Here is a 26,635-nt window from a genome sequence, read left to right as displayed (position 1 = left end):
GTCTGTGAGCAGGACTTATGTACTTTTTTGTCCTTTATTTAACACAGTGATGAGAGAGTTTGAGAGGAGAGCGAGGAACTGCAGCAGCTGTCAGGCTGCAGCCAGCATTTTTTTTTTCTGTACTCTTTTTGAGCATGTAGTTTTACTGCATTGTGTACACAGTATAAATACAATCATGCATGGTTTATACTTCGGGATCAATGGAACACAGCAGGAATCATAAATTGGCGTCGGGTAATGTTGTATTGTGAGGGTGTGGCTTCCAGTCACGCTGAGTGCTGTTGCTTTGCCCTGACTTGCGTTGAAACCACTTAATTTCTGTGTCGAGCACAGGACACACACACACAAAAAAAAGAAACATGTTTAATTTTTGGTGTCTGATTCACTTCATCCTTTGCGTCCCTCATGCTGTTGTGGCGTTGAGCTACATCATCTCAGCACTGGGTTGCTTCCACGTGGCGTCGTCATGACGCCGCACAACGCAACTCGAAGTGGGTCCGGTGTGAAAGGGGCTTAAATGACTGAGCGCAGGTTATCAAGTCACTGGTGTCTGTTTTGCAGATAATGATCATCATTAGCCAAAGTGTCCTTTGTGTCCTCTCTCCTTTTCAGTGTTTTCTGTACTATCACTTAATTTATCTTCAGTGTCTTGACTAAAACTGCTGTGGTGCAAAATTATGTTTGCAGCAAAGACAAATATTTAAGTTGGATGCAACCTGGTAATTTTACCGAGCAAGCAGCCAAGGCTCGTGTTCTCACTTAAGCTCGAATCAGACTGCAGGAGTTTTCCCGTCAGGACAAAGGAGGAGGGGGAAAAAGTAATAACAGAATAAACGAGCAATATATTTAATGACAGAATCTGGAGGGAAGTTGCATGTTTTGCACACGCCACTTATCTTCAGAGGGAAAACAAATGTCAGAGGCGGAACAGACAGCTGCAGAGTCTTGCTTTCACAAAAACAACTTTATCCACATCACTGCTGCACCCAAACAAATATGGATGCAATTGTCTTGAAAGAGTTTTAAATTTGCCACTGTCCTTGTCTGCAGTGATTTTTTTTTTTTTTTTTTTTTTTTCCTTACAGAAAATAATTTAGAAAAGGTTGAAAATGCATGAGTAGTTGTGCAGAGTGGTTTATTCCCTGCAGCTTGAGCTGGCCGTGAACACTTTATTATTGCTTTGTTGATATTAAGTTACAGCTACATAAGCAAATATGACTTTCTGATTTTCTCCCGTGACATTGCCAGCTCACATTTTTCATTGGTTGCTTATAAATACATCACGCTTGGAGTCTGGAGACCCACACACACGATGGAACAATTCCATCACGTAAATTCAAATTTTGATTGAATCATGAGCTAGCTGAGTGGATTTGGATTGGAACCTAATGCTCTCACACATATGTGATCACACATAGTGTATATGGATTTCAGCGACACGTCAAGAGCTTCTTTGAGTCGGGGGTCAAACAGTCTGGTTTTTCCATTATATATATATAAAATATAGATATGCTTTTGTTGAAATGGATTTAAGTATGTGATTGATTAACTGAGAACTTTTCAATATTTTCTGAAAGACAAAACTGCGTTTTCCTAGACTTTAGAAAGTCTGTGTGTACCCTATAAAAATACAGTAAGTTAAAGGATGGATGAATGTTACCCCTTCATATTTTCTAATAAATCAAAAACAATAAATGTTCTTCTGTTGGAAGTTACCGAAATAAAATTTACCATAAATCAGGCTTTAAATTCATTAAATAAATCATCAGAAATGGTAAATTTATGTAAATATGATAGCTTAGCTGTTTTTATATTTATTTTAATAGTGCCTGTACCTGGATGTGTTGCTGTATGTGGATAAGTGATAAAAAGAAATGTTGAAAACATAAAAGGTTCAATCAGTAGTTCAGCACAATTGGCCCCAAAATGGCGCCATGTTCTGAGTTGACACTACTCTTTCAATTAAGGCACTCTAATATCCCCTAGACAGGTCTGCCATCTGCTGGTTGGTTGATGGATGTAGAACAGACTGCATTTATATAGCACTTTTCCAGTCAGAAGCTCAAAGTGCTTTACAATGATGCCTCACATTCACACACATACCGATGTCAGAATGTTGCCATGCAAGATGCTCAACTGCACACTAGGAGCAACTTGGGAATTAAGGACCTTTGCCCGATGGCCCTTTGTGATTTTCCAGTCTGACAGGGATTTGAACTTAGGATACTCTGGACTCAAGCCCACAAAGGCCACTGTTGCTTATACTATAAAGTTAATTTGAAATTAAAATAAATATATAGAAATAACTCCCTGGAGTTTTTATAATATAAAAAATATATTAAAGGACTAAACTTACATTTGTGGTGAAATTTGAGACTCAGTTCGTCGTCCCAATTCAGTAGCACCATTGAGAGTTTAGAGAGAGTTAAAATTGGGCCAGCAGGCTGACATATGCTTTATGCACCATTACTCTTTATTTATTACAGCAAAACAGCTTTGGAAAGGCTTCATTTGGCTCCAATTACTTAAATGTTATCTATTAACGTGTGACAGAAGGGAATGCGTCATTCAAAACTACTTCATTCATAATGATGACTACAGTTGACAATATGCAACAGCAACAGAAGTGACTTCTACTTTGACTATTGCAGACCCTGTATGGCATTTATGTGTAGACAAGCACAGGTTGTGGATAAGGTTCCATGATGTTTAAAGTCTCTTAACAATATTCCTGCGCCTCCACACAAGTAACAGAGCCCAGCACAGCTTCAGGAACTACTTCTGTAACGTTTCCTGGAGTCTTCTGTTGAGACTGAGAGTACGGCCAGCTAGTATAGATTATCACTGTTTTTTGCTAGTCAGCTGCATAAGTTATGTATCAGTAAATTATCTTGACATTTGAAATTGCATTCAGGTTACATCTGTAAGACTCAACGTTGGGTGGCATTATTATGACCATAGGCTACCCACAAATAGCCATAGGTATTGATAAGATTTTATTGATATCGATGCCATTATCAATTCTGCTTATCGATCCGATTCCATATCGATGTCATTATCAATAACCCCTGTGTACTAAAAGTAGGCTTTACAGGTTTTCTATGTCAACAACATTTTATTGAATCTTAAAGTAAATAAATACAAAATTATTCACTGGATCCTTGATCTCTGGACATAAATAGAAATAAACAAAATCTGTAGTTTTTGCCAAAAGCATTTCCTTTCAGACATTAATGGCATAAATGTCACCCCAAACCTCTGAGCTGAGCTCAGCAGGCTGCGCTGCACGTCAGCATCAATGTAATTCATAAAGAACACAGGACGTCTCATTTTGGGAGGAAAAAATGGTTTTGGTCGATTGGGGTTTATTGGAAAGAGGTGTCATTTGATTTACAACGGCAATTCGCTTTGAAGTTATTAATTCCCACTGGAATATAACTTGGCTCGCAGAGAGCAGCGCAGTGTTTGGAACTGTGCGAATGGAACGGAGGACTATTCTCCTATCTTGCTCACAACAAGACGAGTCCCAGTTAGTGACTTTAATCAGCACAAAAGTGACTCATGATTGACATCTTTAAATGGCTTTGAGAGGGGTTAAGAGGTAGACTTGTCGCTTCTGAAATGCAGCAAAGTGTTGTGAAAGTGTAGGAACACGGACCCACAACAGGGGGCGCAAATGAACGGACAATGGAGGAAGTCAAATAACAACACTTTACTGTTGTGAATAGGCACAACAAACACAACGGATCACAACAATAGACAAAGAGGTCAATTCACAAGAATGTGTCACGTGGGCAGGCTCGAAGATAAGAGACGTCTGTCCAAAGCAGAACCGGAACCACACGATTTCCTCCGCCACCGAACCCCGGGAATACTGGAGCCGTCAAGTCCCAAACTCCCAGGTGGCCACTGCCTCCGCGTGTCGGATCTGGTACTGCTGGCGAGGAACAAAAACAGTTAAATGTGGGTGCGTTCGCACCCAGCAATCCGTATGGAGAGAAAACCACCTCCACCTCTCGTTGGAAGAATGTCTGCTATTCAACACACAAAAGTAATAAAGGGTTACTGTCAAAAACACAGTCAGCTGAGTACGTTACCTTCTAGGTAGAGCGATATCTCGGCAAAGAGGTGGAGATGTCGTCCTGCTGATATACCACTGCAGATCAGATGATTGGTGACAGCTGTTGTAGGTGATAAGTGACAGCTGTCACACCGGCTGCTCCTGTAAGGCGGCAGCGCCCTCTGGTGCCTGGAGCCCGCACTCCAGACAGGGCGCCCTCTGGTGGTGGTGGGCCAGCAGTACCTCCTCTTCAGCGGCCCACACAACAGCAAAGCAGAGAACAAGTGAAGCAGCGTGTAGGAGCACTGCTTTGTTGGTTCAAACTTCAAAGCAGAGCCGTTACAAAGGCGGTTGATTACTGACCCGCTGCAGGACCTGAAAACAACATAGAGAAATGTTCATTTTCCCAACAAACACCCTCAAAAACATCGCCCGCTCTGAAGGACCAATAAGGGAATCGTTAAGCAAAAAGGCTATTGATGTCGGTGGATCGAATCATTTCTTAACGATTCTCAAAAAGAATCGGTTCTCGATACCCAACCCTACCCACAAAACAGCAAATTATATAGGTGAGTAATGTTAAGGTTACCACATGATGGCTAGAGTAAGTCACAGTTGCATCGATACCAACATGATGGTCATTGTGACCACTGGACATGATAATTACCTGGACCCCTATTTCTATCATATCTGTCTTGCATTTTTTGAAAATTATTTGTTGTACTTTTATTTGTTGTTGTTGTTGTTGTTATTGGTACGATGGCCACAGCAGATGGTCACCCCTCTGAGTCTGGTCTGCTTGAGGTTTCTTCCTACAGTCCAAAAAAAAAAAAAAAAAAAAAAAAGCTTGAGGGAGTTTTTCTTTACCACTGTTGCATTTGTGCTAGCTGGGGGGGGGGTTCCCTTGTACTCTTGGGGTGACTTATGTTGTGATTTGGAGCTATATAAATAAACTGAATTGGAATTAAATTGAACATTACTAAAAATGCACTTACCAATAAAATGCATTGCATATAAATGCATTACCAGTAAACTCTAGTAACACCTTAATATTGTTATATGTGTATATTGCTGCAAAACATTGCATTAATGGAAGCATTTTCACTGAAACTGGTGAAACTCTACATGCTTGTCATCGTGGAAATAAGCCCTAAGGTTATTGTGTTTTTGCAGCTTCAGCATAGAGGATTCTGATGTTTATTGCAACTTGAGCAACATCTGCTGCCTTACCTTTGAAGCACAACTCCATATGCACACCAGAGCTGCTCCAGTTTGCAAACACATTCCTCTGTGTCCATCTGCGGGACAGAAAACATGTAACCAATCAAATAGGGCTGTGAGCAGGACAATGTTCTGGACTGTACACTGGTGACTACAGGCAGAGACAGGCAGGTGCACCAGCAGTAGAGCATGCTTTAATTTCTTTTATTTGTAGTTAAATTAAAAATTAACAGGGCCAATAATCGTTCACGGTGATAATCGGTTGATCCCAAGCTTTGCGCTTCCCGGATTGTGTTTGACTTGTCAACCCCAGAGTCTGTGTTGATTCACTGCTCAACTGTCTAAAGAAGGGCAATCATTCCATTTCTATCATTAATTTGTTCTCCTAGTGAATCAACGGATGCACTGTTTCGAAATATCTTCAGTCCGATATTGGCCAAGATTACTGGAAGGGATGTCTGAAATAAAAAAACATGGTTTTCATTTCAAACAAAAAAATGCTTTGTTTGATGGCCAATTTAGCAAAGTACATCCAGACAAGCTATTAGTTGTTTTAAGAGGGAAAACTGTATCACATTTGCATTTGTATTAGCAGATACTGAAGGTTCCAGTATCGGTGGTGCATCAGATATGAAAAAGTGTTATCGTGCCATCTGAAGCATTTATATGTTTAGAGTGAATCAAAGCTTCACTTGAGCCAGACATCAGATGTGGCCGTCATGTGCAGTACTCGTGACACTCCAATGTGTAAAGTGCGCCTGTGTTTGGCAGTACGATCTACCAGCGGTGGCCCTCAGCCCTCAAGTCTTAATTAGCTTCATCTGTGAGCTCCACATGACTCAATTCCCCCCCATTCACTGCCATCATTCCTCGTTCCTTCCTGAGTGACTGAGAAGGACCTGTTAACGTCCTCAGATGTGTTGCTGCATGTTGTCAATTTGTACAGTGACATAACTTGAGTTTGTCGTGATGTGATTTATGCCAGCCTGCTTCATTTCTCAAAAGGGGCTTTAAATTCACGGCAGGCGTGGGAGTTCGGCGTTCAAAGGCGTTCACACACGCAGCGCAACAAGAGCAAATGCACCCACACTGAAACGGCTAAAGCTCATTCAGTCCAGAATAGAGCTGTCCTGACAGATGGGTCCAGTGTGTTGAAGCAGAGGGTGTCGATTTAGTATCCAAAGAGGTCAGGCCGAAGCCAGCCAGAAAGGGAGACACCCCTGTGTTGGGCACGGCCCAAAGGTCCTGCCAGCACAGCTGGGACCTGCTTCCCCCCATCCAACACAGCCGCCGTCAGTCCCTGTTGCCAGGTGTGCAGTCGAGCTGTGCACAGGTCCTCCTCACAAATAAGTATTGTTATTTATACATTTGCCCAGTGGTGTAGTAACCTCAGCACGGGCCCCAGTGCAACATATATTATTAGCGGGCCCTACATGTTACTAGTTATTAGGCGCAACAACAGTGTGTTGGATTTTGCAATCAAATAAATGACTTGAGTTATTGTATTAGAAATTTTTTAAGCGGTCAAAATCTAGATTTAACGCCACAGCTCTGAATCGCATGTGCACAACAGTAAGTATGTGAATCTCATCAATGACAAACACCTGATTAAATGTTTTAGCCACATCAAAAATCTCCTACAACTGCTTGCACCATTGTCGCCGTTGAAATAGATTTGTTGTGGTAGAAATGTGCTTTCAGGCTTCCGTCAAAGCAGTGATGATGCATTCAGTGTGCCTTGGAAAAAAAATCGATGCAAGGTTGTAGCGACCCATGCATCGCAATTTCACCAGTCAATTGAATCGATGCACATTGAATGAATCGATACACTCGCATCGCGCACGTTTGTATCTAGGTACCGATTCGTATTGATTAATCTCCACATCCTTAGTCTGCAGTCAACATACCTCACCGTCGCAACAGACATCAGGGCAGTGCTGAAATGACTACAAAATCAATTTTCTTGCAAAGTCAAGAGTGCAGCTTGACATGATAAACCTTAACGCAAGAAGAGATGATAATAAAATGAAGCCTATAGCATGACAAGACGGAAGAGAGATATTAGCCTATGGTTGTGTTTTTTTTGTTTTTTGACACTTTAGTTATAAAGATTCCCGCACTGACACGCAATTTGTCATGCCAGTGAATAAGTCTGTCGTAAACTGTTGTAAACTGTGGGTGGCTGCGTGCCAGGGTGCAAAAAAATAAAAATTGAAATGTATAAAAGTTCTGGCGAGCATTAATTTTATGAACTAATTGTGAACATTGCGCAACCTATTCAAAAACACTGTCACTGCGTGTCACTGCATGCAGTGCATCTGAACTTGAAATTGAGATTATGACGAGATGTTACATCTATAATAAACATTTTATAATATAAAGGATTCCAAATGCATTCTCCACTGCACGACGTGCACGAGACACCCTGCAGCTGTACATAATTTCTCTGTGTTTCTGGGAGCGATGAGAGAATGGTTTCATCAGCCAGGTTCTGGCTACAAAATGATTTATATAGCGTGGCGTCCTGAGGGGCAGGATGCATTGCATGGCAGTGCAGGATCAAATTTGTGCAAGTGTCAAGGTGCCTGAAAAACACAGACCTCCTGTGAAACTGGCGCACAGCGGTGATCAAACAGGAAAGGGGTGTGGCGACCCACCACAGTCAGATTATTATAAGATACCCCAAGTTCCCTGAAAAATATTTGGCTCAGTGGAAGGGCATCTTGTGAGCCTTGCGCTGTGCAAAATCTTCTATAGTATCCAAAATGTCCAACTCCCTGGCCCTTGAGTTATCAGTGGAGAGGATAGCTAAGCCACTCAGCTGCTCCTGCCCCATGGTGCTCCTCAGGTACATCTTGATCATTTTTAACTTGGAAAATGATCTCAGATGACACCACTGTCACCGGCAACATCAGAAACAAGAGGAGCGGTCCGGGCCCAGACTCGTCGGTCAGCTGCTGACCGTGCTGGAAAATCGGCAACTGTCTAATTTAGTCAGCTTTGCTCTCTTCTCTTTCTTTTCTGTCCTTTCTGTTATTACTGCTAGAGTCATGTTTGTGCGAAGACCTTTTTCCCCAGGGTCTTTGGTGTCACTCGTTGTCATAAATCTAGCTATGTCATTGGTTAACATGGAGGCAGGGTATAGTTTACCCAGCATTCATCACTGCATAGCATCTTATGAAATACCCCAACAAACATTAGGTTATTCTTTATTGTAGATTTAGCCTATTATTGATTTAAAAAACACACCATTTTGGAATATGTTGCTCTTAACTATTTCACCAATTGGGAAACCCTGACAGAGACAGGTTTGCTTCAAGACTGTAAGGTAATGAATCAGCTGTGTAACGTGTGCATTTTTATGCACGCTGTGTACAGTGCTCGTCACTGCGATAATGTAAATTAGTTCAGACAAATTCACAGGCCCCTGTGCAGTGGCACATGCTGCACTGTATTCCTACTCCGTGTTTCCGTAAGCGACGTAGCCTGGCGGAGCAGGTTATATCATCTCGCTGCGAGTAGCCAAGTGCACACTGGGAAGCCCATGAGGAGAGGATTGGAAAATGGAATCCTGCTGCTGCTGGATGTGACATCCTGATTTAGAGGCGCTCTCTGTTACCTCTGACGTCGTGTCCCAGTCCATCTCTTTCTCTCTCTTTTGCAGGGTTAGGGAGAAGAACAGTACTTACCCAAAAAGCCTGTTACTTGTGTACAGCAGTATGCATGTGCATGTTTGCACGCACAGCATGCTGGCACCCCCCCCCCCCCCCCCCCCCCCCACACACACACACACACAATCTTCTTTGTCAGTCACTGAGATATCAAAGTTTGCTTGCACACCGCAGCTCTGTCATGCGTCGTCTGTGTATGTGCAGACACGTGTGCAGGTTTTTTTTTTTTTTATTGTGTGTCGTCCAGATGGAAGTGCTTATTGAGTGCTGGTGTGCTGGCAGATCTCTGTGTGTCTCAGGAAGAGATGGAGAAAATGAGGAAGGGAGAAAGCAGAGTGGAAAACCCTTCCAATCATATCCATCATCTTTCTGCCTGTATGTGTGATCTTCCCAGCCAGCTCTTCCTGCCTCCCCTCTCTAATCTTATCATGTCGGAGCAGCAGATTAGTCCTCCCAGATCCCATCTCTGCCTCCAAATGCCACAATCAGCCTTTTGTTCTTTGCTTGTGCTTACTCTCCCCCTGTGGCAGGCGAGGTAAAGATTCGCCCAGTCTGCCCACCGTGCCGTGTTTAGCCTCCCGCTTGTCAATGTCACACTGTTACCAGAACTGGTCCACTACCACACTTGTGCTTTCCCGCCCCACGGGTGTCAGCTAACTGAGCTGTTAGCTCAGCGACCCACTAGCCCAGCCAAACTAGCTGACATTGCTCACGAACACTGATCTGCTGTTGTTGCTGTGCTTGTGTGTTTGACACCCCCCCCCCCCCAAAAGCCATCTCCTTTGTCTGTGTGTTCGGAATTTGTCTTTCCTTCCTCATTTTCTGGCCACCATCTCCTGAAGGAAGTCATAGATCCTTGCTGCTGATGTGACCAGTGAGGTTGCAGATGATGAGGTGGGGGTTCACTAACATATTTAGCAACGACAAAAGTAACTGTTTGAAAAGCAGCGAAAATAAACAGAGGTTTCCTGTTAATGAGGTGCACTGGGGGACCGTCGTGTGGGAGCACGAGGCTCTGGTTTTGTTTAACACAGCGCTCTAGTTTTACTGTGCACAGAGCAAAAACTGGAGCATTAGGTTTGAGTGTTGCAGGTCAGGGCTGGACAGTTAGTCAAGTTTTTATTTGTGGGGGGAAAAAAAGCTTATTTTTAAATTGCAGTTGCTGTAAATTTGCTTAGGCTCTAGCCGAAAGAAGCTCTTAACAGTTTGCTGGTGTCTGTGTAGTTTCATTTTCTGAAAAGACGTCCTTTTTTGCTAATATCTGTTATTTACACAAATTATCTCAGTGGTCACATGTGTTATTGTCAGCAGGCAGAGGCGAGCCAGCAGCTAGCGCAGTAGTTTTAGCCCAGTTTTTATACTTTTTTTTAAAGCTTATTATTTAAAAGTTCTTTAGTGACATGTCAGACTGCAAAATCACAAAGGGCCCAACTTTTCTTTGTCTTCACGTTGCCTGACATCAGTGTGCATGCATGTGTGTGAATGTGAGGCATTACTGTAAAACTCAATTTGCGACCGTAAAATCCAGCGTGAACGTCCACAAATCATTAGACACAACAGGGCTATTTCCTAATTCTAAAGTGATTGGGGTGATACTGTCGGGGAATACATCTGCCTAGAATATATATTTTTGAAAAAAAAAAAAATCTGTAAAATGGCTTTTTACGCTCAGTATCTGCAATAACTCCCTATGACAGGTGCTGATTTTATTTTCCAACCATTTTTGATGTTGTTCTTTGCTCATTTTCAGTACAGTTCTGGTCCCCAATAGTGCTGCACAGTCAATCATATTTTCATGATGTGAGCATATCGCAAAAGACAGCTTAATGCACAGCGAGTAAGACTCATTTTATTTTCACCCAGCATGACGTGAGGTATGATTTGACCCTGAAGTGCTGGTGTAGAGTGGGAAGCTGGTAGTAGGAGTTCAATATCTGTGTTTTTTGCTCAAACGATGATCTGTGAGGCAACATGAAAGAGCCAGGAATAAATGAAATAAGTTGGATACAATGGAAATAAAGATATACTTTCACAGGAAAAGTAAGTAAACAAACATGTGCTGCTGCTGCCCAGCGAGCAATCGCATCAACTCAAACCATTTTGTGAAGATGCAACTAGCTTTTGTTATCGTGCTTTTGAGGTCTTTTTTTGTTTGTTTGTTTGTTTTTTTGTTGTTGTAATGTGGTTGGCATAACAAGGTGGCATTTTCATGAACTTCCTTCCTCGAAAATTTGCTACTGACAGGAACTTCCATGTGCTGGAAGGTTGCGACAACTGATGGTTAACGTGACATCCAGAGCCAAGCAAACACAATAACAACGTCTATAAGCCCAGAGAATATATTCACCAGAGTTTTAGGCACAATATACAAAGAGTTTAATGCTGTTGTCCACGTGCAGCGGTTAAAGTGTACCCTGATCACAGCATCTCAATGGATTTCTCCTGTCGTGAATCTTTACCCATAATGCACTGCAGCATGTGTGTCCCAAACATTAAAACCTTCAAAATTAGTGCATTACTTTAAAACTAAAACATATATCTGATATTTTCACTTTATAAAATGCCAGGCATGACATTAATTTAAATTTGTCTGGAATTAGTTTGGTTAAAATTTTAACCATGAGTTAAAACTGTATGCCTGTTGATAACTTGCATAATATGCCGGTGAGTCTGTATTGTACAACCCCTGGCAAAAATTATGGAATCACCGGCCTCGGAGGATGTTCATTCTGTTGTTTAATTTTGTAGAAAAAAAGCAGATCACAGACATGACACAAAACTAAAGTAATTTCAAATGGCAACTTTCTGGCTTTAAGAAACACTATAAGAAATCAAGAAAAAAAGATTGTGGCAGTCAGTAATGGTTACTTTTTTAGACCAAGCAGAGGAAAAAAATATGGACTCACTCAATTCTGAGGAATAAATTATGGATCACCCTGTAAATTTCCATCCCCAAAACTAACACCTGCATCAAATCACATCTGCTCGTTGACATTGACCCTATGTCATGACATTGACCCTATGTCATGACATTGACCCTATGTGTCTTTTTGCAAGGAATGTTTTCATAGTTTTTGCTCTACGGCAAGATGCATTATCATCTTGAAAAATGATTTCATCATCCCCAAACATCAGAAAAGTGTCCAAAATATCAACGTAAACTTGTGCATTTATTGATGATGATGTAATGACAGCCATCTCCCCAGTGCCTTTACCTGACATGCAGCCCCATATCATCAATGACTGTGGAAATTTACATGTTCTCTTCAGGCAGTCATCTTTATAAATCTCATTGGAACGGCACCAAACAAAAGTTCCAGCATCATCACCTTGCCCAATGCAGATTCAAGATTCATCACTGAATATGATTTTCATCCAGTCATCCACAGTCCACGATTGCTTTTCCTTAACCCATTGTAACCTTGTTTTTTTCTGTTTAAGTGTTAATGATGGCTTTCGTTTAGCTTTTCTGTATGTAAATCCCATTTCCTTTAGGCGGTTTCTTACAGTTCGGTCACAGACGTTGACTCCAGTTTCCTCCCATTCATTCCTCATTTGTTTTGTTGTGCATTTTCAATTTTTGAGACATATTGCTTTAAGTTTTCTGTCTTGATGCTTTGTCTTCCTTGGTCTACCAGTATGTTTGCCTTTAACAATCTTCCCATCTTGTTTGTATTTGGTCCAGAGTTTAGACACAGCTGACTGTGAACAACCAACATCTTTTGCAACATTGCGTGATGATTTACCCTCTTTTAAGAGTTTGATAATCCTCTCCTTTGTTTCAATTGACATCTCTCATGTTGGAGCCATGATTCATGTCAGTCCACTTGGTGCAACAGCTCTCCAAGGTGTGATCACTCCTTTTTAGATGCAGACTAACAAGCAGGTGTGATTTGATGCAGGTGTTAGTTTTGGGGATGAAAATTTACAGGGTGAGTCCATATTTTTTTCCTCTGCTTGGTCTAAAAAAAGTAACCGTTAATGACTGCCACAATCTTTTTTTCTTGATTTCTTATAGTGTTTCTTAAAGCCAGAAAGTTGCCATTTGAAATGACTTTAGTTTTGTGTCATGTCTGTGATCTGCTTTTTTTCTACAAAATTAAACAACTGAATGAACATCCTCCGAGGCCGGTGATTCCATAATTATTGCCAGGGGTTGTATAAAGAGAAATTGTCTTTATTTTTCCTCCTTCTTCTCAGTCACCAGGTCTGTTTTGCTGTGAGAAATAGGGTGTTCCATAAAAATGGTCAAAATTTTTTTTTTCAAAAAACTTCAAGTCTCACCCTCTAAATTTGTTGTATCTAACATAAAAACACATCATGTACAATTTCATAAAACTCTAATAATTTTTACTGGTAGCACACAGCCCTTAAAGATTTTGCTGGCAATCACTTTGTCATATAGTATGGTCATTTCCAGATATTTCCAAATTATTTCTGTCAGTTTAATATTGATATGTCAGGACAGAAATTATGGCAATACATTGGAAAATCAAATCTTTTCATATCACATAAAATAGTTAACACTAAAACATGAATTGTGAGATGCAGTTCTTCTCGTACATGTATCATGCTCCTACAATACCTACATACTGGGGTAGCGAAGATTTTGTAACAATCAAACATTGCATTTTCATTTTATTGATGAAATACTGTTTCATTATTGATAAATTTAAATAAGTCTACGCTTTATATATTTCCACATATATTTTGATCTAGCTCCAAACAGTAATATTCTTTATGCCTTGCAGTACTTAATATTCAAAAATGTATGAATCAGCATAAGAACCAATTATACAGCTGTGTAACATAAGAGAACATCCTTTACATGACAATGATAATGATATTTAAGTTGCTTGCATCATGACCAAGACTTGCTGCCGTTTCAGTCAGAATATAGGTGGCACTTCTGTCTGTTGTTTTGGTCCTATCCAATGCTGCTGCAAGTCCTGGTGTTACAACAGCTTTAATTTTACTGGCTTTTTGTGGCACTGGCATAACAAATTCTTCATCTGGACTTTCTGTGTTCTCTTCACTCTGGCTGGAGACAGTGTCAGGTAGTGAGACATTAGATAGTCCAGGCTCCTCCAGTTTCTCTTTGTATTTTGCTTCTGCAGCTTTCCTTTTTTCTGCTCTTTGTTCTTTGGCAGTTTGTATTTTATCTATGCCTGTCATGCATCCTCTACCTTTGTCTCGCTGAGCAAGTAGGAACTGTCTGTCATCTTCAAACTTTATCATTGTTAGGACATCCTGATGTGCCATGTCAAACAAGTCCTCCAAAGATTCACAAAACACTGTTTCATCTTTCTTCTGCTTGTCTGTATTGCGATTCTTGGTCTTTTTCAATGTTTTCCATTTTCTGAACACCTTTTCTAACTTTGTGATCAGATGCTGCTTTGCCCTCAGTGGGATTCTAGCTCTCTCCCAAAAAGGAATTGCCATGTCTATAGAGGTCACAGCAGCATCATGGACAGTTTTCTTCAAATCAGTGTGTTTGAAGAAAAATACCTTGAGTATTTGCCCATTTGAGGGCAATTTGTTTCCCTTTATTTCAATCGGTGGAACCAATAAGGTATACAAATGTTCTACTTCTAGTAGCTGACATGTTTTACTGAAGTTTCCAGTTAATGGTTAAGCATGTTAAGTCAGCAAGTGTCTCTTTTTACATTTATCTCATGTTAGATTCACTATCACCAAAGATCTGAAAGAAAAGAAGCTGCGAATTGAAGCAAAATTTTCAGCTTGTAGCCTAAAATAACATTTTTGAAAGTATGTTGTTTGTGAGAAATATTTAAACCCAGGTATAGTTTTAAATTGAATATAAAATTATACTTTAGTTACACTCAGGTGGTTAACTTCTATCCTCTTTATAAGTGATGTGATTAGATACTGGATAATGGATAACCTATTGCACGGGCACTCGGGCAGCAATAACTGATATATTTACAACCTTCAGCTATGATGTGCTACCTCTAAATATTAATGTATGACAAAAATATTTGGCAGGCTTTCTTTTTTCCCAAAGCATCATAAAATGAAGGGGTGAGAGTAATGAATTTCCAACTTTTATTTTTTTGAACCACCCTAGTGAGAAAGCTAATCTGACACTGAAGCGCTGGCTCGTTGTTGTGTCAGTAGCTGCTAGTGTACTGAAATCAATACTGAAAGTTATCAGTTTAGCTTTTATCTGTAACTTCTGCTAAATTTTTAGGGGGTTATCAGTTAAGCTTTATAAAGTATAACTTAAAGTATAACTGTTATCGAAACTAACTTTTTGGTTACCTGTGTCACCACTGTTGACATCACAGGTCCTTTGTTGTGACTGTCATGTATGTTCACATTGCAGTGCCCAGTCATATATTCCGCAGCCTTAATGTTTTGTTCACGCTTGACTGTTTCGGACTGTTTTGAATATCAGAGTTTCTCATCATTTTATGGAGTTATTTTCAAGTCAAAGCCTTGTGACCGCGTTGTAAAATCTGTTGTGAACACATGGAGTTTTTAGCCTAAGGCTGAAAGTTGGGGCCGACCACTATTCAAAGTCCTTTGACGGAGGGAATCAGTCTTAGTGTTGTCTATGGTTTTGCATCGAAAAGCACTGTATTGATTTTGCACTTGTTTCATTGAAGACCTGGAATTAATCCCACTCTGAGTCAGTTTTATGAGTCTACACCTCAGCAGATTTCCTCCTTTACATGACCGAAGTGGTTTCCTTTCCCGTTTAAAAGCTTTCCTTGTAAAAGGAAAGCCTGCCCTCTGTATTTCACTCTTTCCTCGGTCTTTGTAGTGGTGCGGTCGTACGCAGGGGCCCGGCTCCAGCGTTGACCGCACACATGCAGCCACACAAAGAAAGCTGCACAGCCATTGTGGATCCAAGGGGCCAACCACCTTTAGCTCGGCAGAGGGAGAATTATAGGACTCGAACAATGTCCAGCCTGTCTCAGCCACGTTGGGAGCAATCATTAAAGTGCAGACTTTTATTTTTAATTCTATGCAAAATCAGTTTGTATACTTAAAGGCTTTAGAACCTTTAAACCACACGGCCTGTTGAGCAGCAGCCGTTTTATAATCCAGGCGATGTCTGGTGTGTTTGCACATTGTCATAGACGAGGCATAGGGAAGGAGGTGGAGGAGCCGCTCTGCTGACCCCCAAAGCATGACTCCTTGATTTATTTCTTCTCCGTGAATAAAGGAGGTTCTTATACCCTCAAGGTTTCCATAAGACAGGAGGAGGATAGTTGTCATTTTAAGTTTGAGGAAATGAGGTCTTGGTCTCCTTTGCGCTCTCTCTCTCTCGCTCTCTCTCTCTGTGTCAGTAGTGGGTTAGGAAGTCTTTTGGCCTCTCCTTGGTGAGCAGCATTCCCAGGGTTTTGGAGCCCAGGAGGAGGAGGGAGGGCAGGGACCATATTTAGCCTCTGGCAGGACAGACAAAGATGGCTGCCGCTGCGCGCGGCCCGCCTATGCTCAGCTCTTTACAGACAGCGTGGAATGTCTCTAGTCAATTCAGCATTGTGGTTCACCCTTATAGCATGTTCTCTCTCCCTCTCTGTTATTTTCTGTGGCAGGCTTCACAGAAACCCAGACAATACGAGCAGCACTTCATACAGAGCGGCTGAGCCGTCTGTCATCCCCTGCATTTTCTCCTCACGTTATCTACTCATTTTTCTAACCTGCATGTTTATAGAATTGTGATAATTGAAAGCTGTGCCTCACTCCCACTATGCGCTCCATATGTTGCACTCTGTCTTTCTCTGGAGCTCCCTTCCTCTTTGCCTGAAAGGGCTTAACACCGCTGTGAGCTTCTAAACAGCAATCTGCTCTGGAGAGAGGTGACTATCCTGTAGCAATATGAGGATGCTGATGACAGCTGAAGTAACGCTCACAATTTTCTGTAGTCCTTGTTGCTGATTGGTGACGTGTAAGGGAAAAAAGAGCAAATGTTCATGAATAAGGTGTAAAACCTGTTTGAATGTGTTTGTCTTTTTGCACATCTATGTTTACATCAGGCACACAGACTGTGTTCCAGCTCTGCCAATTCCCTGTGATTTTGTGGTTTTACCGGCAGAAGATGAAATGTTCAAGTAGCTCACTGGCACCGTTTACCGATTACAAACAGTATTTATTACAGTGACATGTTAACATTAAGGTTTCACATTTTCAGAATTCCTTTATGATGCAAGATTTTTGAAAAGAATTTCTACAGTGTCATACAGTATAGATTAGATTAAATAAAAATGTCAATGGCAAAATACTGCAATGCTGATTTTGTTTGGCCTCTTCCCTGTTGCTTGGGTGTTGCCACAGAGGATCTGCATGTTGATTTATGGCACACATTTTTATGCCCGATGTTCTTTGTGATATAAATTCACATTATATGGAGAATTGAAATGGTTAGTCTCGAATATGTTCATTTATGTCAATCTTCAAGAAATACAAACTAAGTCTGTTTGAAAGGCAGTTCTGAGAAACTAACTGTGCACAAAATAGACTGGTGACGGAAGCCACCAAGACACCCACAACAACATCTATGGATTGTATTAAGAAAACTTTCCTAAAAAATAACGATTTAGTAGGAGTAGTTATGCTACAGGGTGTCCATACTTAAACATTGGTGGTGGACAAGCGGTTAGTGCACTTGGTTTCAGTGCAGAAGGTTCCCGGTTCGAATTCCACCTCTGCCACATTTCTCCATGGAATGTGGAGTTGCGTCATGAAGGGCATCCGGCATAAAACGCGTGCCAATTCAACATACAGATCCCCCTTGGATTTGCTGCGGTGACCTCGAGTGCAAAAACAAGGGAGCAGCTGAAGGGACTTACTTTTTTACTTTCTATGAATAGTAGTTTGGGTGCAATTTGTTAGAACAACATAAAATCATCACTTTTGCAACCAGTTTTGATTAGACAGATCAGGGGGTGGTTACACATACACGTCAGACACACTGGATATGTTCATTTACATCAGTCTTTAAGAAATACAAACCTGTGTGGTGAATCTGCCAGAAGACAAGTGAGGGAAGCTATCAAGATACCCATGATTTGAAAACTGACTAAAAATAACAATAAAACAGTGTTGTATTAAAGTGTGCCCATGCTAATATATTTCATAATGTTTGGTTTAATATGTAGCTTTACCCCTCATAAATAAACTCCTCAAATGTCTTTTGTGCACAAACCAAAAGATACTTTATTTACTGTTGAAGAGGAATAAATTATTATTATTATTGTTGTTGTTGTTGAAATCAGAGAATTTGGACATTAAAGGAAAGACTCAATCATTTATCGGTTATCAAAACAGTTGCCGGTTAGTTGTGTGTTAATGGATTAACATTTGGACTGGGTGCTGCTGTGGCAGACAGCCTGTTTAGTCTGTGTAGCAGCTGTGCCTGTGGGAGGCTGGCGATGGTGGGCTTAGTGCTGTGAGGGAGGGGCCGCAGCATGACGTCATTGCACACATTTCTTAGCTCGGCGCATCTAAATGCGTCCGAGTCGATCAGCGCGGCTGTCTGTTGAATCACAGAATGTGCGCGCATACAGTCATCCAGAGCAGCAAACGGCTGAGCATCTGGCCGACCGCGTGCCAGCTGCTGTTTAACACGTCCAGGTTCACTTACTCGGTCAGTCCTGCTTCTGCTCGAGGTTGGAGAAAGAGATGAGCAGCAGAAGAAAGTGGAGAGGGGTGGAGGTGCTGCAGTGGAGGGTCGGAGTGAGGAAGATTTGGGGCGGGGGATGTGTGTGTGTGGGGGGGGGGGGGGGGGGGGGGACGTGCCTCTCCGTTGACGTAACAGAACAATGTAGTCGAAATGTGTTTTGACCTCATGTTACTTTATTCACATGTGCACATGCAGGGATGTAATTGCATACTTGGAAAAATCCTTCAAGCTGTCTTAAATCACCATATCCCCCCCCCCCCCCCCAGACTGGTTCATCTCTCCATCATTCCACAGATTCCTTTCTAATTTTTTTCATGGGTGTTGGTTCAGATCCAGAGACCACAATTCATTAATGCAGAGGAGTTTCTATTAAAGACGGCTGCAGCCTATAGGATTGTGTTACAGTCACACTCAGCCCCGCCCCCCGGCAGTCTGCTCAAACCACTGTAACGGTCAGTTAGGTTTTGTGAAGGCAGAATAAATATTTTATCACACAGAAATGAAACCATTGTTTTGCCCTTTTCATCCTTCACCTCAGCCTTGGCCTCTCTTTCTACCATTTTCTTCCCTCCCCCCTTCCTCTTTTTCAGTGACTGCTCCCTTGTACTTTAGCTCCCTACCTGCCTCAGTGCTGCCACCTGCTGGACACATGGGAAAATTACAAGTATGCAGCACCGTGCAGCTCACTAGATGCCCAGTGGGTGGGAGCATTTAGAGGTCTCTGTCCAAGTAAGAGTGAAAATGTGAGCATTAAAAGCTTAAAATATTTAGTGATGGTCCTCAAATGAGTTACTGAGAGAATAGAAACCAAAGCAGAGGATATCTGAAGAACAGAAGCTGAATGTGACCCACTCACTCATCTGCTGCGTTTCTTGTCTCTGTTCCTGCAGCAGCAGCCATCCCACTGTTTACTTTATTAAGGCCCTAAATGCTCAGCAATCCCTTTTTAATTGACTTGGTTTCTCTGTGTGCTTTTTGGCATCAGCTCCTCTGAGTCGTAAACAGTGCATCTGCACGGCGCACCGTCTGCCAAGGGGCCAGTTTGTGACGTGGTCATCAAACAGAATAATGTCTGTTTATATTAGCGCAGGATATTTTTGTAATCCTTCTCCCTCTTGTCCTGCTCACGGACTCTGGCTCTCCTCTTTGCAGAGTAAACGCGACCATCTGCTGATGAATGTGAAATGGTACTACCGCCAGTCAGAGGTGCCCGACTCCGTCTACCAGCACCTGGTACAGGATCGCAACAACGAGAACGGTGAGACTTCCTGCATCTGCACGTGCTCTGTAGCTCAGCACTCCACACCCACACCTGCCATCTGTGAGCTGCATGTCAAACGGAGCCCCAGACGGCGGATCCGATCCCGTGCGTCTGTGTTGTTCCCTCAGTAACACCCCGTCTGACCAGACAGCAGAACCGTCGAGTGTTGATAACCCTCAGTGTCATGTGGCTCCTGAGAAAGACGCATTCAGCACCATCACTGGATTCATCACACTCTGACACTTACTCATCTGCGGGCACACAAACACTCAGGCTGTTTTCTTTGCCACTGAATTTCAAACCCTGATGATGTAAATGTCACAGAGAGAACTTGCATTGGCCTGGAGTGCTCCTAATTAACAGTTATTGATTATTTATTTGGGTTTCACACAATAATTTTGCTAGAAATTGCACACAAATTAGTTCATATTATATACACGCTACTCCAAAGGTTTGAGAAAGTGTGTCCTAACTTTTGACTGTGTGTGTGTGTGTGTGTGTGTGTGTGTGTGTGTGTGTGTGTGTGTGTGTGTGTGTGTGTGTGTGTGTGTGTGTGTGTGTGTGTTTTAGAGCTCTTGGCGAAATTCTGGCAAAATTCTCTTGTACATGTATTAATGGTAAATGTCCACCAGGTGGAGGTATTCCTCCATTTCAAGAACATTGAGTAAATCTCTGTTGCTTATAGGAACGTATGTGTTTATATATGTATGTATGTGTGTGTGTGTGTATGTGTATATATATGTGTATATATATATATATATATATATATATATATATATATATCAGTTGTTTAATTTTGTAGAAAAAAAGCAGATCACAGACATGACACAAAACTAAAATCATTTCAAATGGCACCTTTCTGGCTTTAAGAAACACTATAAGTAATCAGGAAAAAAAAATTGTGGCAGTCAGTAAGGGTTACTTTTTTAGACCAAGCAGAGGGAAAAAAATATGGACTCACTCAATTCTGAGGAATACATTATGGAATCACCCTGTAAATTTTCATCCCCAAAACTAACACCTGCATCAAATCAGATCTGCTTGTTAGTCTGCATCTAAAAAGGAGTAATCACACCTTGGAGAGCTGTTGCACCAAGTGGACTGACATGAATCATGGCTCCAACACGAGAGATGTCAATTGAAACAAAGGAGAGGATTATCAAACTCTTAAAAGAGGGTAAATCATCACGCAATGTTGCAAAAGATGTTGGTTGTTTACAGTCAGCTGTGTCTAAATTCTGGACCAAATACAAACAACATGGGAAGGTTGTTAAAGGCAAACATACTGGTAGGCCAAGGAAGACATCAAAGCACCAAGACAGAAAACTTAAAGCAGTATGTCTCAAAAATCGAAAATGCACAACAAAACAAATGAGGAACGAATGGGAGGAAACTGGAGTCATCGTCTGTGACCGAACTGTAAGAAACCGCCTAAAGGAAATGGGATTTACATACAGAAAAGCTAAACGAAAGCCATCATTAACACCTAAACAGAAAAAAACAAGGTTACAATGGGCTAAGAAAAAGCAATTGTGGACTGTGGATGACTGGATGAAAGTCATATTCAGTGATGAATCTCGAATCTGCATTGGGCAAGGTGATGATGGTGGAACTTTTGTTTGATGCCGTTCCAATGAGATTTATAAAGATGACTGCCTGAAGAAAACATGTAAATTTCCACAGTCATTGATGATATGGGGCTGCATGTCAGGTAAAGGCACTGGGGAGATGGCTGTCATCACATCATCAATAAATGCACAAGTTTACGTTGATATTTTGGACACTTTTATTATCCCATCAATTGAAAGGATGTTTGGGGATGATGAAATCATTTTTCAAGATGATAATGCATCTTGCCATAGAGCAAAAACTGTGAAAACATTCCTTGCAAAAAGACACATAGGGTCAATGTCATGGCCTGCAAATAGTCCGGATCTTAATCCAATTGAAAATCTTTGGTGGAAGTTGAAGAAAATGGTCCATGACAAGGCTCCAACCTGCAAACCTGATCTGGCAACAGCAATCAGAGAAAGTTGGAGCCAGATTGATGAAGAGTACTGTTTGTCACTCATTAAGTCCATGCCTCATAGACTGCAAGCTGTTATAAAAGCCAGAGGTGGTGCAACAAAATACTAGTGATGTGTTGGAGCTTTCTTTTGTTTTTCATGATTCCATATTTTTTCCCTCTGCTTGGTCTAAAAAAGTAACTGTTACTGACTGCCACAATTTATTTTTTTCCTGATTTCTTATAGTGTTTCTTAAAGCCAGAAAGTTGCCATTTGAAATGACTTTAGTTTTGTGTCATGTCTGTGATCTGCTTTTTTTCTACAAAATTAAACAACTGAATGAACATCCTCCGAGGCCGGTGATTCCATAATTTTTGCCAGGGGTTGTATATGTATATGATTTTTGTTTTTGTTTTTTGGCACTGTTGTCGTGTGTTACCTGTGCTGCTCCACAGCCTGTTCAGTGGATTTTTGTTTTGTTTTTTGGCACTGTTGTCGTGTGTTACCTGTGCTGCTCCACAGCCTGTCCAGTGGATTTTTATTTTATTTTTTACCACTGTTGTCGTGTGTTACCTGTGCTGCTCCGCAGCCTGTCCAGTGGATTTTTATTTTATTATTTTATTTTATTTTTTTATTTTTTTATTTTTTTTTTAGCACTGTTGTCGTGCGTTACCTGTGCTGCTCCACAGCCTGTCCAGTGGATTTTTATTTTATTTTTTAGCACTGTTGTCGTGCGTTACCTGTGCTGCTCCACAGCCTGTCCAGTGGATTTTTATTTAGCGCTGTTGTCGTGCGTTACCTGTGCTGCTCCACAGCCTGTCTAGTGGATTTTTATTTTGTTTTAGCACTGTTGTCGTGCGTTGCCTGTGCTGCTCCACAGCCTGTCCAGTGGATTTTTATTTTTATTTTATTTTATTTTTTAGCACTGTTGTTGTGCGTTACCTGTGCTGCTCCACAGCCTGTCCAGTGGATTTTTATTTTTATTTTATTTTATTTTTTAGCACTGTTGTTGTGCGTTACCTGTGCTGCTCCACAGCCTGTCTAGTGGATTTTTATTTTATTTTAGCACTGTTGTCGTGCGTTACCTGTGCTGCTCCACAGCCTGTCTAGTGGATTTTTATTTTGTTTTAGCACTGTTGTCGTGCGTTGCCTGTGCTGCTCCACAGCCTGTCCAGTGGATTTTGATTTTGATTTTATTTTTTTTGGCACTGTTGTCGTGTGTTACCTGTGCTGCTCCACAGCCTGTCTAGTGGATTTTTATTTTATTTTTTACCACTGTTGTCGTGTGTTACCTGTGCTGCTCCGCAGCCTGTCCAGTGGATTTTTATTTTATTATTTTATTTTATTTATTTATTTATTTATTTTTTTAGCACTGTTGTCGTGCGTTACCTGTGCTGCTCCACAGCCTGTCCAGTGGATTTTTATTTTATTTTTTAGCACTGTTGTCGTGCGTTACCTGTGCTGCTCCACAGCCTGTCCAGTGGATTTTTATTTTATTTTTTACCACTGTTGTCGTGCGTTACCTGTGCTGCTCCACAGCCTGTCCAGTGGATTTTGATTTTTATTTTATTTTTTTGGGCGCTGTTGTCGTGCGTTACCTGTGCTGCTCCACAGCCTGTCCAGTGGATTTTTATTTAGCGCTGTTGTCGTGCGTTACCTGTGCTGCTCCACAGCCTGTCTAGTGGATTTTTATTTTGTTTTAGCACTGTTGTCGTGCGTTGCCTGTGCTGCTCCACAGCCTGTCCAGTGGATTTTTATTTTTATTTTATTTTTTAGCACTGTTGTTGTGCGTTACCTGTGCTGCTCCACAGCCTGTCCAGTGGATTTTTATTTTGTTTTAGCACTGTTGTTGTGCGTTACCTGTGCTGCTCCACAGCCTGGCTAGTGGATTTTTATTTTGTTTTAGCACTGTTGTCGTGCGTTACCTGTGCTGCTCCACAGCCTGTCTAGTGGATTTTATTTTGTTTTAGCACTGTTGTTGTGCGTTACCTGTGCTGCTCCACAGCCTGTCTAGTGGATTTCTATTTTGTTTTAGCACTGTTGTTGTGCGTTACCTGTGCTGCTCCACAGCCTGTCTAGTGGATTTCTATTTTGTTTTAGCACTGTTGTCGTGCGTTACCTGTGCTGCTCCACAGCCTGTCTAGTGGATTTTTATTTTGTTTTAGCACTGTTGTCGTGCGTTGCCTGTGCTGCTCCACAGCCTGTCCAGTGGATTTTTATTTTTATTTTTAGCACTGTTGTTGTGCGTTACCTGTGCTGCTCCACAGCCTGTCTAGTGGATTTTTATTTTATTTTAGCACTGTTGTCGTGCGTTACCTGTGCTGCTCCACAGCCTGTCTAGTGGATTTTTATTTTGTTTTAGCACTGTTGTCGTGCGTTGCCTGTGCTGCTCCACAGCCTGTCCAGTGGATTTTTATTTTTATTTTATTTTATTTTTTAGCACTGTTGTTGTGCGTTACCTGTGCTGCTCCACAGCCTGTCTAGTGGATTTTTATTTATTTTAGCACTGTTGTCGTGCGTTACCTGTGCTGCTCCACAGCCTGTCTAGTGTCGGATTCCCTGTTTGGGAATCCGCTAGCTTAGCGTAGCTACTAGCTCTTAGCCGTTTTAGCATGGCGGCTTCTCCTGTCTCTCCCGTGCTTTTCTGCTCTGGGTGTGAAATGTTTAGTTATTCCTCGGCCTCTTTTAGCAGTAACGGTACATGTAATAAGTGCAGCTTATTCGTAGCTTTGGAGGCCAGGCTGGGCGAATTGGAGGCTCGGCTCCGCACCGTGGAAAATTCTACAGCTAGCCAGGCCCCTGTAGTCGGTGCGGACCAAGGTAGCTTAGCCGCCGTTAGTTCCCCCCTGGCAGACCCCGTGCAGTCGGGAAGGCAGGCTGACTGGGTGACTGTGAGGAGGAAGCGTAGCCCTAAACAGAAGCCCCGTGTACACCGTCAACCCGTTCACATCTCTAACCGTTTTTCCCCACTCGACGATACACTCGCCGAGGATCGAACTCTGGTTATTGGCGACTCTGTTTTGAGAAATGTGAAGTTAGCGACACCAGCAACCATTGTCAATTGTCTTCCGGGGGCCAGAGCAGGCGACATCGAAGGACATTTGAAATTGCTGGCTAAGGCTAAGCGTAAATTTGGTAAGATTGTAATTCACGTCGGCAGTAATGACACTCGGTTACGCCAATCGGAGGTCACTAAAATTAACATTGAATCGGTGTGTAACTTTGCAAAAACAATGTCGGACTCTGTTGTTTTCTCTGGGCCCCTCCCCAATCAGACCGGGAGTGACATGTTTAGCCGCATGTTCTCCTTGAATTGCTGGCTGTCTGAGTGGTGTCCAAAAAATGAGGTGGGCTTCATTGATAATTGGCAAAGCTTCTGGGGAAAACCTGGTCTTGTTAGGAGAGACGGCATCCATCCCACTTTAGAGGGAGCAGCTCTCATTTCTAGAAATCTGGCCAATTTTTTGGGATCCTCCAAACTGTGACTGTCTAGCGTTGGGACCAGGAGGCAGAGCTGTGGTCTTATACACCTCTCTGCAGCTTCTCTCCCCCTGCCATCCCCCTATTACCCCATCCCCGTAGAGACGGTGCCTGCTCCCAGACCACCAATAACTAGCAAAAATCTATTTAAGCATAAAAATTCCAAAAGAAAAAATAATATAGCACCTTCAATTGCACCACAGACTAAAACAGTTAAATGTGGTCTATTAAACATTAGGTCTCTTTCTTCTAAGTCCCTGTTGGTAAATGATATAATAATTGATCAACGTATTGATTTATTCTGCCTAACAGAAACTTGGTTACAGCAGGATGAATATGTTAGTTTAAATGAGTCAACACCCCCGAGTCACACTAACTGTCAGAATGCTCGTAGCACGGGCCGGGGCGGAGGATTAGCAGCAATCTTCCATTCCAGCTTATTAATTAATCAAAAACCTAGACAGAGCTTTAATTCATTTGAAAGCTTGTCTCTTAGTCTTGTCCATCCAAATTGGAAGTCCCAAAAACCAGTTTTATTTGTTATTATCTATCGTCCACCTGGTCGTTACTGTGAGTTTCTCTGTGAATTTTCAGACCTTTTGTCTGACTTAGTGCTTAGCTCAGACAAGATAATTATAGTGGGCGATTTTAACATCCACACAGATGCTGAGAATGACAGCCTCAACACTGCATTTAATCTATTATTAGACTCTATCGGCTTTGCTCAAAAAGTAAATGAGTCCACCCACCACTTTAATCATATTTTAGATCTTGTTCTGACTTATGGTATGGAAATAGAAGACTTAACAGTATTCCCTGAAAACTCCCTTTTGTCTGATCATTTTTTAATAACATTTACATTTACCCTGATGGACTACCCTGCAGTGGGGAATAAGTTTCATTACACTAGAAGTCTTTCAGAAAGCGCTGTAACTAGGTTTAAGGATATGATTCCTTCTTTATGTTCTCTAATGTCATATACCAACACAGAGCAGAGTAGCTACCTAAACTCTGTAAGGGAGTTAGAGTATCTTGTCAATAGTTTTACATCCTCATTGAAGACAACTTTGGATGCTGTAGCTCCTCTGAAAAAGAGAGCTTTAAATCAGAAGTGTCTGACTCCGTGGTATAACTCACAAACTCGTAGCTTAAAGCAGATAACCCGTAAGTTGGAGAGGAAATGGCGTCTCACTAATTTAGAAGATCTTCACTTAGCCTGGAAAAAGAGTTTGTTGCTCTATAAGAAAGCCCTTCGTGAAGCTAGGACATCTTTCTACTCATCAC

The 26,635-nt window shown here is 41.7% G+C and overlaps 1 protein-coding gene across 3 annotated transcripts in view; it reads left to right on the top strand.

Moving 5' to 3' along the window:
• Positions 1–26,635, top strand: part of rerea (arginine-glutamic acid dipeptide (RE) repeats a) — a 353,076-nt gene that overhangs the window by 234,326 nt on the left and 92,115 nt on the right. For all 3 annotated transcript variants that reach the window (XM_034173287.1, XM_034173289.1, XM_034173286.1), the window contains exon 4: positions 19,757–19,862. In XM_034173287.1, the coding sequence (XP_034029178.1) occupies positions 19,757–19,862 (106 nt within the window). The remainder of the gene's footprint in view (positions 1–19,756; positions 19,863–26,635) is intronic.

Source organism: Thalassophryne amazonica, chromosome 6 (assembly GCF_902500255.1).
Source record: "Thalassophryne amazonica chromosome 6, fThaAma1.1, whole genome shotgun sequence".
NCBI lineage: Eukaryota > Metazoa > Chordata > Actinopteri > Batrachoidiformes > Batrachoididae > Thalassophryne > Thalassophryne amazonica.
This window is presented reverse-complemented; position numbering and strand designations above follow the sequence as displayed.